Source organism: Lonchura striata, chromosome 1 (assembly GCF_046129695.1).
Source record: "Lonchura striata isolate bLonStr1 chromosome 1, bLonStr1.mat, whole genome shotgun sequence".
Classification (NCBI taxonomy): Eukaryota; Metazoa; Chordata; class Aves; order Passeriformes; family Estrildidae; genus Lonchura; species Lonchura striata.
Genome location: NC_134603.1, coordinates 143,504,785 through 143,517,700, shown reverse-complemented (window position 1 = coordinate 143,517,700; position 12,916 = coordinate 143,504,785). Strand labels below are relative to the sequence as shown.

Sequence of the window (12,916 nt, the reverse complement as noted above, 5' to 3'; positions counted from 1 at the left end):
TTGAAGGAGGTAATAAAAGAGGGATGATATTAAAAGAGAGGTGGACATAGTACAAGTTACTGAATATTGAAATGAGTGCCTTGAGCTGCTTTTGGGACTGCAGATGAGCAGTATCCTTTCAAACAACTGATTGAGGCCACAGCAGTAGAGACATTTTCAGTTGTCTCTGCTGCTGAAAGAAGCAGTCTTGGCCATGCTTTGCTTCCTCCCTTGTGTCTCCCTAAGCTTTTATGAGGCTGTTAATTAGACTGAACTGGACCAGCCTGGGAAATGTAACCAATTAAAATTGTTTTTATTAAACATTAATTTTAATTTAGATCTTTTGTATAATGATACAAATGCTTGAATAAACTGAAAGGAGAAGGTGGACAGAGGAATCCAGTGCCAGACATGACCATCTGGGGAGGGGAGAAGAGGAGACTGCTGCTTTCAACAACCCACATCTGTGGTTTGTGCTAGCCTTGCAGGATAATGAAATGCCAGGCTGAGGTGTTATTATGGGCTGCAGGAAGGAAACACAATTGCTTGGAAATACTGTACCACCATCACACATACTGAATTAAGTCCAAACTGCTCTGACTTGGTGTGGAAAAGGAAGGGAAAGAATTGCAAATGGAAATAAAATCTCTGAGAAGAAGTTTAAAAAAACTATTTTTATTGAGGAGCTGGGATCTCTTCTGTTGCCACAAATGATAATAAATAAGTTATTTCTTGAAATGCCCTCCTTTTTGTAACATGTAGTTTTTGAAGGGCTTCTGGAGCTGTGCTTGTAACAGTTGTGTGATGGTCCTACACTTTGTTCCTTGGGACATTTTAGACAAAGAGGTTGTCTTTGGTGGTTCCTGGATAGCTTAGTGAGTTGGTGATGATGAAGTTTGGCTGTTGATAAAGTTTGTGTTTCATCACATGCTGTGTAATGGTTTTGCATGGCAGTGAGCAATGCATGTGTGCTGATGCAGGCCCAGGACCAAACTGCTCCAAGGGAGCTGTTCCCAGCCTTTCTCCAGCTCATCCTCCAAGAGGTGAGGAGGCCTTCTTGGTTAAGTTCAAGAGTACATGTACATTTACATTTTTCTTAAACGAAGGCTCTGTGTATCTCAGAGACATCACCCAAAACTGAAAGCTCAAAAATTGTGAGAAAAACTGGTGCCTCAGTTTCCTCAAATAATTTGGAGAATAATCTCTAATCTTCTTCCTGTGGGTGCAGTGAAGCTACAGTTATTATTGTCCATGAACTACTTTTGCCATAATGTGCTGGAAGGCGCTACAGAAGTACTGAGTAGTATTTATTTTAAATTTGATTTAATGCTTTTGATTAAAAAATGAATAAAATTGTCATAGACCAGATTGTAACCCTGTAGGCACTTGGAATGGAGCATTTGTAAATGAAGCATTTACTGAGAAGTTTGAAATTGTTTTTCATGTTGATTTCAACAAAATAAATTGAGCAAAGGACAATGAAAAATGCTATAGCATTTTCTGTTATTAAAACAGTGAATTTGTTTGGTGCCTAAGGTAAAATCCATGTTGTGCAAAAGACTGAAAAAGAAAATTTTATAGCATAACAGGGAAACTCAATTGAAGCAATTTTAGTGGAGTTTCTCAGTGGAATGAGGTGGAAAAAAACCCCCGTGGAATGCAACTGTGAATTCAGCAAAAGACAAGTAAAAGATGAAACTGCAAAATTATGAAATCTCATCACTCAAAATTTTATAGGAGCTCAGAGCAGGCTCGGGTGCCTTGTCCCTCTGCATCAAGGCCAGGTGTCCTGCATCACCAGCACAGTGCTGGTGCTCCCTTCTGGGTCTTCCTTCTCTGGGACTTGGGGCCAGAACCTTGCCTGGTTTTGTCCTTTTAGGGAAGGAAGAGCTGAAACAGTAAGACCTAATGTTAAGAGCACGTTAGGGCTTCTTTACCTCAGGTGTGTTTGTCCATCTGCTTGATGTATAACACAAAAGACCTTTTGAAACAAGATGTATGGGTGTTTTTAGTTATAACCCGTATGAATATAAATTTTAAAAGTAATCAATCAAAGCTATATGTTAGCAAATCCTAGCAAATGAGAAGTGGAGGTAAGTCACTGTCTAAATGAGAGGAAACCTGTGGATTTTTCTTGAAGCAAGATGATAAGATATTAAAATATCAGTGGAATTGAGGACATCCTTGTTAAGTTTGCTGATGACACCAGGCCATGTGGTGTGGCTGACACATCTGGAGGGAATTGGACGGGCTTGAAAGGCGGGCACATGCAAACCTCATCGAGGGCAGGTGAAGAACCTGAGCCTGGATTGGGGCAATCCCAAGCACAAAATACTGGCTGGGTGAAGAGTGATTTGAGAGCAGCTCTGAGGAGAAGGACTTGGGGGTGTTGGTTAAGGAGGAGCTGGACATAACCTGAAAATGTGCATTTGCAGCTCAGAAGGCCACAAGTGTTCTGAGCTGCATCCAAAGCATCATGGGCAACAGTGAGAGTGAAGTGATTCTGCCCCTCTGCTCTGGTGAGATCCCTCCTGAAGCACTGCATCAGCTCTGGGGTCTCATATCATAAGAAAGATGCAGCTCTGATGGGACAAGTCCAGAGGAGGCCATGAGGATGACCAGAGAGCTGGAGCACCTCTGCTGTGAAGACAGGCCCAGAGAGTTGGGGCTCTTTAGCCTGGAAAAGAGAAGGCTCTGGGGAAACCTTTATAGCACCTCCTGGTACTTAAAGGAGGCTTACAGTAAAGCTGGAGAGGGACTTTTTACAAAGGCATGTAGTGTAGGAGAAAGGGGAATTGGTTCAAACTGCAAGATGTTAGGTTAGCTATTAGAAGGAAACATCTAGAGAAGTGGATCCATCCCTGGAAGTGCTCAAGGCCAGGCTGGATGAGGCTCTGAGCAGCCTGATCTAGTGACAGGTGTTCCCGCCCATGGCAAGGGATTTTAGCTAGATGAACTTAAAGGACCATTTCAACCAAAACCATTCCATGTTTTTTATGGTTCTTCGGCAAAACTATCAGGGGGATTGTTGGTAACACAAAACCAAAAGCTTTCAAAGTTGCATTTTCTAAAGGAGACTGAACTCAAAGAATATGTCCTAAGTTTAAACTCCCACCAATGTATAGACTTTTGCCTTACTGGAAAAAAAATATTTTAATCAAATTTTTAAAAAAAAGCCAAGTCTTCAGTGAGCTTTCTGATGTAATTTTTGAATAGTCCTGAGCCATGCTGAGAAAAATATCCAGAATTGAATTTTGTTATTAAGATGCCTGTGTGAGTAAAATGATGTTTTGTGTGATGGGGAACAGAGTGCTATACTTTCACCTTGCTTCTAAATTGACTCTTACATTCAGTCCTCCAGGGGATTGAACTGTTCTGTACTTGGCTGAAGCTAGTGAAATCCTTGCATGCTGATACAGATCTGCAAATCAAGCAACAAGGGACCATTTCAGATTAAAAAAAAAAAAGAAAAAAAGAAATGGATAAGGATAAAAGAGCTATGAGACCTGTTTGAAAATTGCCTAATGACAAATTCAAGTTACTAAATAAGAAATGCTTTTTGTATCTTTGAAAAAAAATCCTCAGAAGAAAATCACGGTCTTTGAAAATGTGAGGTGAATAATAATATGTTCAGGAGTGTTACAGGGAAAAAGTGAAGTTATTAATACAGAATTGTCTTCTTTTCTTTGTCTCAATATCAAGGGGAAACCTTGTCATTTATCTATAATACATCTCTGCAGAAGTCTTTTAGATCTCTAAACTTATAGGTGGAGGCAGGTACACTAGATTTTTCTGCAGGGAAAGTGTGTCCCAATTTCATGCTTTCATTGTTATTTTTTTTGGCATTTAAAAATCACGCAGGACTTAATGACTTCTTTTCTTTTCCTGGTGTCTGTATACAGAATGAACTACTTGTCAGATTAAAGGAAAAAACATTTAAAATTCTATTGCTCTACATTAGTTACAAGCAGGTGAATTCAGTGTGGATCTATTTATAGGAGAACTAATGGATGTGCCCAACTTGACCTACTTTAGGCTACTCAACAGAAAAAAACAAACACAATGTAGTTGTAGCACTGCCATGTAATGTGTTTTTTTCCTACCTTAAGAAAAAAATTATGGTTTTGTTGCTGTGGCCTTCTAAATACATATGTATATTTAGAAACATATCTATCTATCTATCTATATCTATATATCTATGCATGTGTTTATTTCCTGGATGCCACAGTAACGATCTATGTTAGGAATATATTGTGAAGTTTTTTTAATTCCATAAACATTAACTTCTCCATATCAAATGAATGCTTCTGGTCCTGAAATCCCAGAACTTTATTACCTGGCATTGTGGAATAGGAAGAGCTCAAGTTCTAAAAGAAAATTAGACTTCATTTAGTAAAAGTCATCTCTGTTGTGAAAAAATTCAAATGAAGCACCCTCTACCAAAGCAGGGGCAGTTTCCCCTTTGTGGGTAGGTATTACATGAATTAGCAAGAGGTCATCTATAGGAGCAGTGTATGTATCAGTTATCACAATGACAGGGAAAATAAATTGTATATGAAGACATCAACCAGCATGTGTTTGCTACATGCCAAGTGCTACACTTATGTTGGTTCACCATGTGGGGATGTCTCTGTAATTGAGGCAGTTCCTGCTTTATGCAAGGTAGATGATAACCAGGCCTGGCCTTTGGGCTGAACTTTTCAGGGGAATTTGATTATACATTGACCTATAATTGTAGCCTTGTTTCAAGTAAAGCTGGTAACTATTTCCTTTAAAGATACTTCCCATGATTCTGACATCTAAGTAAGACTTTGAATCTGTATTTAATATGAACGCTAATATTTGTTTTACACTGGCAGATCATGGTGGTCTGTATGTCAGTCTGTGAATTGTATGAAAAGGGTATAAAATTTCAGAGATTTGAACATGGAAATATTTTGTAGATAAGCCTTATTTAAAACAAACAAAGAGCAGACTTACACCTGTGAAACAGATATGTTTTGAGTCCTGAGGAAAAACAGAAGATGGAATAAAGACTGTAACTAGGCAGTTACACAAAATGAACCCATTTTTAAGGCAACAATCAATTAGAGGTAATTTGTTATAGTTGTACGTGGGTCTGTGAGAGTGTTACTTCTCTTTGTAATACTATGGACACATCTATAATTTGCTATTGATTAGATCTTCAGAAAGCTCTTTGGATATTTCACTTAATATTAAAAGTGTGACAATCCATGCTTTATATATTTCAAATATGTAGCACATGAGAGGTTAGTGCTTTATTGTTGCATCTAATCTTTTGGTTGATTTTATTACTGCATTTGGTTTTAAAGATTAATTTTAGTGGGCTCCCCAACAGGCAGCACTATAAGTGCTGGGAAGCCTTGTCTGGTCCTGCCAAATTTTTTCTGGCTATTCTTGTTAGCTGTGGTTGGTTTTACTTACAAGCTGCTCTGTAAGTGGTCTGACAAATTCATTATGTGATGAAATGCCTTGAGTTTTGTAGTTCTTCATATAATTGGCATCTAATAAAGTGTTTAAAAAATAGGTTATGCAGTGCAGGTGTTACTAGGTGCTAAGAAAAGGAAGATAAGAAGCACATCTGGTATCTTCGAACAACAAGTGTTTTGTGGCTTAGCATCCTAAGCTGCTGCTGAGACAGTTGAGATCCATTTTAATATTTCTGCTTTTCAAAGTGTCACATCCAAGGCTCTTATATTTGCCTTTGCATGCATGTAATATTATCCCCAACATGTTAATAAAGAAATGCACTTTTGAGTGATTTTGGCCGCTATCATAGAGCAAGTCAGTGTAGGAAATTAGAAAGGACCCAATATTGCCTTAATTTTAAGTCTCTCTTTAATATAATAAATATATAATCAAGGTACTTTTTAAAGTTCAGTTTGGCAGCACTTTACTCATTTGCCAGTGAACAGAAACTTAGGGCACTGTTTTGTTATCATTATATTATTTTGTAATGTACTATGAGTGTTGTAGTGGTGCATATTATGTGTGGACTTAAGGCTGTTGCAAAATGACCACAAAAATAGTTTTGTGCTCCAGAAATATTTGAGTCTTCCCTAAAATGTCTTTTAAATATGATCTGGTGGGAACAGCTACATATTTTTGTTATCCACTTGATACTTGCCATCTGTAGAGGAACCTAGATGTATGGATTTGTTCTGGTAGCTATCACTTTGCAGCACATCTCCCTCTGCCTCCCAGCCTGGACTGTCAGTGGTCCTGGAGAAGTCATTGAAACAATCCAGAGTGGGATGACCTCAGTCTGGGGAAAAAAAAAAACAAACCTGTAGTTTTCAGGCAAACAGCAAATATAGTCTGTGAAATACAATTACAAAGTGCACTGTGAAATGCTGGAGAATGTGTGGTGCTATAGACGTTACTGATGGGCTTTTTTCTATTGGATCCCATTTGGTGCTGTTTTCCTTGTATGGGGTTGCCAAGTTGCATGAGTTTGCAATTTTTAGCTAGTAATTTTTTCCCTTTTCTTCAATATTATTTTCTCTGCTGGTAGGCAGAGACTATTCAGATGCATGAATTAAGAAGCATGTTTGAACAACAGCAAAAAAACCTTTTGACTTTTAATGCATTTCTTGCTGTTTGTTGGTAAACTATCACTGTAAGGACAGACCCAGGATTTTCTTGACTATGAAGAAGCAAAAACAGCAAAATGTCTCAAGTTAAATTCACTAGCAGGAAAGCCTAACATACTAAAGCTCTTAAAAGACTGTCATACTTTTTGGTGCTGTTTGCAATGCCTACTGTAAAAAGAATTAACTACAGCATAATCTAGTAAAAATCTTTTTTACTGGAAGCTCTGCTATGTGGCCAAGCAGTATTTGTGTTGTGCTCCTGCCACCAGCCTGGCTTGCTGTGTGATAGAGGTATGTGCCACCAAATCATTACAGAACATATGTGTGTCATTTCAGTGATGCCTCACAGGTTGTTGAGCCCCCAAAGACCACTGATTCCAGTGAACCTCTAAACTGATACACACTGCAGAATAACTTGGATACCACAGGTCTTGTTCAGCTGTTATTAGTATTGCCAGGTTTTTCTTACATGTTTTAAGAAGTCATTATGAATGAAAAAATTCTGGTTATTCAGAATTTTAATGAATTATCACACATGTTTGCCAAAGGAAGGTTGTATCAAATTGGATTCATTGGCTCTCTGGTGTTCGCTTTTTGGACAATAGGAAATCAAATTCATCTCTCTTTAAATCTGTAAAGCCATTTCCTTTTAAGGCACTTCAAAACAGAAATACTGCCATTGTAAAGCCAACCAGGCTTAAGGCTCAGCTTGATCAGTTTAATAAATGGGAAATAAGAGATGATTGCCTGTGATAGCAGGGAATGAATTTGATATTCATCAGAGACCTTAGAAATCCCTTCCATTCTGCACTTCTCTATGTCTATATGATATCTATTCACTGATTCGACTGAGCAAGGCAAATTTCATTTTAGTGTAGTGAGGCATATAAAAACTATGTGAATATTGTCACTTCCAATTGCAGGGTGACCATCCTGCAGAAGGACGTGAGTAACATAAGGATTATTGAGATGTAAAGAGAATATTAACTTGCATATATATGTGTGTGTGTGTGTGTGTGTGTGTGTGTGTGTGTGTGTATGCACACATAGGATTAAATAATTTTTGCACACTTTTTTTTTGTGTTTAAATGGATGATTTAATGTAAGATTTCTCTCTCCCTGGATTAATGATAATAGCAGTGCACCAGGTACAGTGCTGTTGTGAATTACACAAAGCTCTCACCTAATTATTTGTGCATATATATGTATGTTCAAGAGGGAACATAACCTATTTTTTGTATTCAATATTTTTTGGGTTTTCCCCATGTTGTCTTTGTAACTGCTCTTCAGATTTGATTGAAAATTGCCATTCTCTGGAGATTTGGCCGGTTAATCAAAAAGTGAGAACATTAGCACAAAAGCCTGATGCTGGTGTATTTGTGCTAGTTAAGACACAGGAAAAGAGGTCTCTTAGGAGCTGTTTCCCATCAAGTGTGATCATACAGAGAGAGAGAGCCTACTTTATGTTCCAAGAACCAAACAAACATTTATGAAGCACATCTGCCAGGAGACTAATAGTGAATATGTCTCTTTTTCCATAACCATTACAGAGAAGTGCAATAGACTGAAAGGGGAAATACGAAGGGAAGGGCATATTTTAATAGCAAAAAAAATATTTTATTTGTGTCTTGGCAGAGGAAAACAATATTGGAGCTTGTCATTATAGATACTGTCCTCTGCAGTAAAATCTAAAGCACTTGTTGGGTGTTTGAGCCTTTCAGTTTGGTATTTACAGGACTTACACTCACTGTGCTAAAATGCAAAGAAATTAAATGGTAGAAAGCCAACAAGCCAGTGTCTGATGCTCCCTGGGAAGGTAAATGTCACTGTGATGCTCACTGAGTCAATGCAGAGTCTTGGGCCCCACAGCCACTACTGAGGGACTGAGCTGACTGAATACCATACTCATATATGGTATTAATGCAAGATACAGAAATAACATTATCACAGCTTATCAGTATTGTATCAGCTCAATAATATCTGAAGTTTGAATTGGTAACATTCTTGGAGGAGTGTATTGAACAGAGATGAATTGGGAAAGTGCTTCTTTGAAGATGAAGTTGTGGATTAATTAGAGGCAGGAGCTGATATTTTGGTAATGGACATTAAAATTTCCAGTAAGACAGGGAAAGCATGGCTAGTTTTGAGCTTTGGAAATTACATTAGACAGATTTCATTCAGAAATTTTCTAAGAAAATGTAATTAAAATAACTATTTGGGTTCCTATATATTGGATAAAATTCTGTTGGCAAGGATACTGCTGACATTAACTCCGCAGATTTTGTAATCCTAAGTGGTGATAGAGCCTGTCTTCAAAAATAAAAACGCAATTTGCAACTTTTCATATGTATTTCATTAACAGTGTGCAGGTGAACTGTGAAATGGACCTTTTTATAGATAGAACTTTTAGCACTAATAGTCCATTTTGAGCAGTTAAGATAATTTTTCAGTTTTTGAGTCATTAATTTTATTACAGAACTTAGAAAAATAATGATTTCTTTTTATTTTTCAAACAGTGGGAAATTTTACGCTGAGCACATCAAGATATGGAGAAGTACATTGGAAGAGATGCTTTAAATTTTCCTCTATGCTGTAAAGATGAAAGGATTTTTTAATTACTCATTTCAATTTTGGAAAAAAACATTCAGTCTTTAGTAGCTGTACATTAAAAACTGTATTTTTTGATATAGCAGATATCAGTGGTTTTATGTAGAGAAAATAAACCTCAGACTTTTGGGAGCTTGCTCAAATCAGTTATTTCTGAGAAATATCTGCAGTAATATCCAAGTGGGCTCACAGAAACTTTCTTGCTCTGTTAAATGTCCTTTTGCTTGTTTACCTCATCCAGGTCAAATTTGCCTTTCAGAAGAACACTGCTTTCCAAATAGAGAAATAAGTGCTTGATGCAAAGATTTCCGCAGCTAGTTAGTTACTTTTCATAGTAAATCAGAATTTTAAGTCAAATCCCTCTGCAGGTGTCCAATTTTTCTCTCTGTTCACTTCGGTGTAAATCAAAATCTGTGTTATTTTGAGAAGAAAAAAGAGTCTGATTACTGTAATATTAAAGATTTTTAAAAGGGTACATCATACATCTGTTGATCATGGCAGTAGTGCTTTCATCAGGATTATGATTGCTCCTCTAAGCACCTGTTTATGGGCACATGCATGTTTCTGATACAGATCTGTCTGCTGTCCAGGAAAAGCCAGACAGAGGCGTGTGGGAGCTGTTGTTTCTTAATTGCTTGGATAACTGACAGGCACTGTGGTTCCAAAACTTGCTGTGTTTATGATTCTCGAAACAAAAGGCACAAAATGTAGATGTGATGGTGCCAGATAGCATCTGTTTAACGTAGCTTTTGATTTGCAGTTTCTGATTTGTTATACCCCAAGACTGGGAGGTGCATAGAGGCAGGAGGCAGCTGAGTTGGCTGTTTCTTTTGACCTGGCTGCACTCGAGGTCAGGCAGAGGGGATGCTCCTCTCCTTGGCAGGAAAAGCCTCCAGACCACCAGGTGGGACAGAAAGAAAGGAAACAGAATGTCCAACAAATGGAGAGGCCTATGTCTGGTGGGAGCAAGAGAAAAGATACTTTGGTTTGGGAAGGGTGGGAAGAAGGGTTTGTAGAAGGATTTAGCTCAAGTGTTGCCCAGGGAGCTGTGTCCCAGGAGGCACTGAAGGCATGGCTATCAAGAGCAAACCTGAACAACGGCTGCAGACACTGAGTGGGGCAAGGGGAGTTTTGTTTACAAACTTAAAGTAGTCAAGAGAAAAGCTTTTGGGGCTAAAAATGATGAAGTGTAGGACCCAAGTGTTACTAAATGAATGATGCTCGCATTGTACATATATAGATGTCTGCTGAAATGACACAGCATAAAGCCAGACATTTAAGTTTTGGTAGAGGCATGTCTACAAATAGGATGTTGTTTCAGTCTCTTCTTCTGTATATACATATATACATGTATATACTTCTTGCATCTTTGCTTGGAAAAAACCACACATGAAAATTTGCCAAAAACCATAGTATTAATAAAGTCATGTTCATCTGTGATGACCTTTTGTCACAAGTGAGATTCAAAATTTGGTTTCATCAGCAACTCTGATGAATAGTTCTCTTTAGGCTAGTAATAGCTTCATTGCAGAAAAATGCATAGTTTTCTACAACCAGCACAGTCTTTAACTTCAAACCAGGAAACTGATGGTGACAGTGATTTGCAAGATGCTGTATGAAACAAGGTGTGGAATACCTCCTTTCAGTATGAAACAGCTCCAAATGTTCTGATTTTCCTTTCTAAACCTTTCTGCATGTGACTTTAGCATTGGCATAGAGATTTGAATATTTATTTAATTTTAAACTTTATGCAGTGGTGCATACAGAACTTCAACTGAAATGGTACACATTTCTAGGCAGGTTCAAGATGCTGGTTAATCTTTGAAATGTATTACTTACCTTGTGCTTAAGAGAGGGAGATGACAAACAGGTCCTGTGTCTTGAGACACAGGATCATCAATCTTCCAAGTAGCTTGGCCTTACAAAGCGTGCTGCTTTCCAGGGTGCAGAAGGCATATCCATAGCCCAGGGGAGCCTGGTGCATGCAGCCTCCTTCTGCATATTCCATGTGGAAATCTCAATTGGACATTGCCAACTGTCTGTGCCTGCCTTTAACATCTCTTCAATACTTTAATAAGTTGCCTGACTCTGTGTGCTAAACTCATAACCTATCGTATTATTTCACTGACTTGGTTGCTCTGGTTCTGTCTGTGTTTGAAACCTACTGTTCACACTGTAATATTTTCTGTTTGATTACATGGGTATTTAAAAGTATAAGCTTCCAATTATTATCATACACATAAGAATGGGTTTAGAGCTTCTTACTTGAAGTCCTTGAATTACCCTGATCTAAATTTGAAAGTACAGCATTCACAACTTTGACATTAAAGTTATACATTTGGTGAATAACATATGTACTTTTTGGAAAGAGAAACTAAAAATAAAATCAATTGGTTAGCATTAGAGCCTCACGTAGCTCTTTGATGTCAGCCTTCTCTGGCAAGCTATTAATAAAGGCCGTGATATAATGTTTAAAAAGCTCTTGGTACTTCATGGAATTACAGAAGCTGCATTTTCTTACACTATTTTTAAGTCTTTGCAAATGAGCCTCAGTGATCTGCCTTGTGTGTTGAGTCAAGCCTCCTGCCCACAGAGAGCCTGGGAGGAGTTTCACCAAACACTGCTGACCATCAGCTGATTTTGTATATTTGCTTGTCAACCTTCTAAAAAAATGCTGACTGTGATAGCTTCTGTAACATGGCTTTTATAACTGTAGTAGAATTACGATATAACACTGGCCAAACTATAAATATCATTGCAAAATGTGTAAAGTGACAAAAACCAATTTACACCAGTTTCAGACAGTGGAAGCACAGCATTTCCTCTCACATGTGGTAACTCCAATAATCAGAGAATAGTAAAATATCATGACTAAAATGAGTTAATAAAATTAAATGTAGATTTTTTTTTTTTTTTAATATCTAGGATGAAGATCGAACAGAGGAGGACAGCAGCAGAGTTGAGCCTGTTGGACATGCAGACACTGGTTTGGAGAATGCTACCAATTTTTCCCTGGAGTAAGTTACTGGCAGAACATATTGTTTTAAAAAGTTTTTAAGATTGAACACAGACTAGTGAAGTACTCAGAATAATGAGTGATACTACTCTTAAGAAAATGGGGCAGTCTTTTTTAGGTTATATGTCATATTGGTTTTAAAAAATGGATCTTTTTAAAACAGATTTTAAACCCTTTAAAAGCTTGTATTAAAGATGAACATTGGAAACTTGACATTTATAAGTGCTGATGCTACAGTAGATTTTCTGCCTCAAAGAAGATGTTTATTTGATGGAACTTTGAAAACTTGACAGAAGGAATAGGGTCATGCTAGCACAAATAGATAAACAGACAAGAATTTCAAAGGGGAAAATCTTAATTCCAATCACTAATTCAGTCTCTAGGAAGATGTGTCACAATCACAAGTTGTGTGGTCAAAGACCTCATACTTCCAAATGGATCAAAACTGGTGTTTTGTTAACTCCACCTAATTTAAAAATACAATCACTGAATGATATTTTATGTCGTCAAAAGATACAGAAAACTTGACCTTTTCCATTTCATTGGAAAGAACTGATCCATACCTTGGTATGGAGTTAATGAGAAAATATCCCTTCTAGCCTTAAATTAAATCTTTTAAATTTATTAACTTAAATTTTAGATAAAATTAAATCTTCTGCTCCTGTTATTTTTGAATTAAATTATGAATTAGGGACAGAGG

General features: G+C 37.5%; 1 protein-coding gene across 12 annotated transcripts in view; it reads left to right on the top strand.

The window, feature by feature from the left end:
• PARD3 (par-3 family cell polarity regulator) overlaps positions 1-12,916 on the top strand; it is a 441,459-nt gene that overhangs the window by 211,184 nt on the left and 217,359 nt on the right. For all 12 annotated transcript variants that reach the window (XM_021542942.2, XM_021542949.2, XM_021542932.2 and 9 more), the window contains one exon: positions 12,126-12,217. In XM_021542942.2, the coding sequence (XP_021398617.2) occupies positions 12,126-12,217 (92 nt within the window). The remainder of the gene's footprint in view (positions 1-12,125; positions 12,218-12,916) is intronic.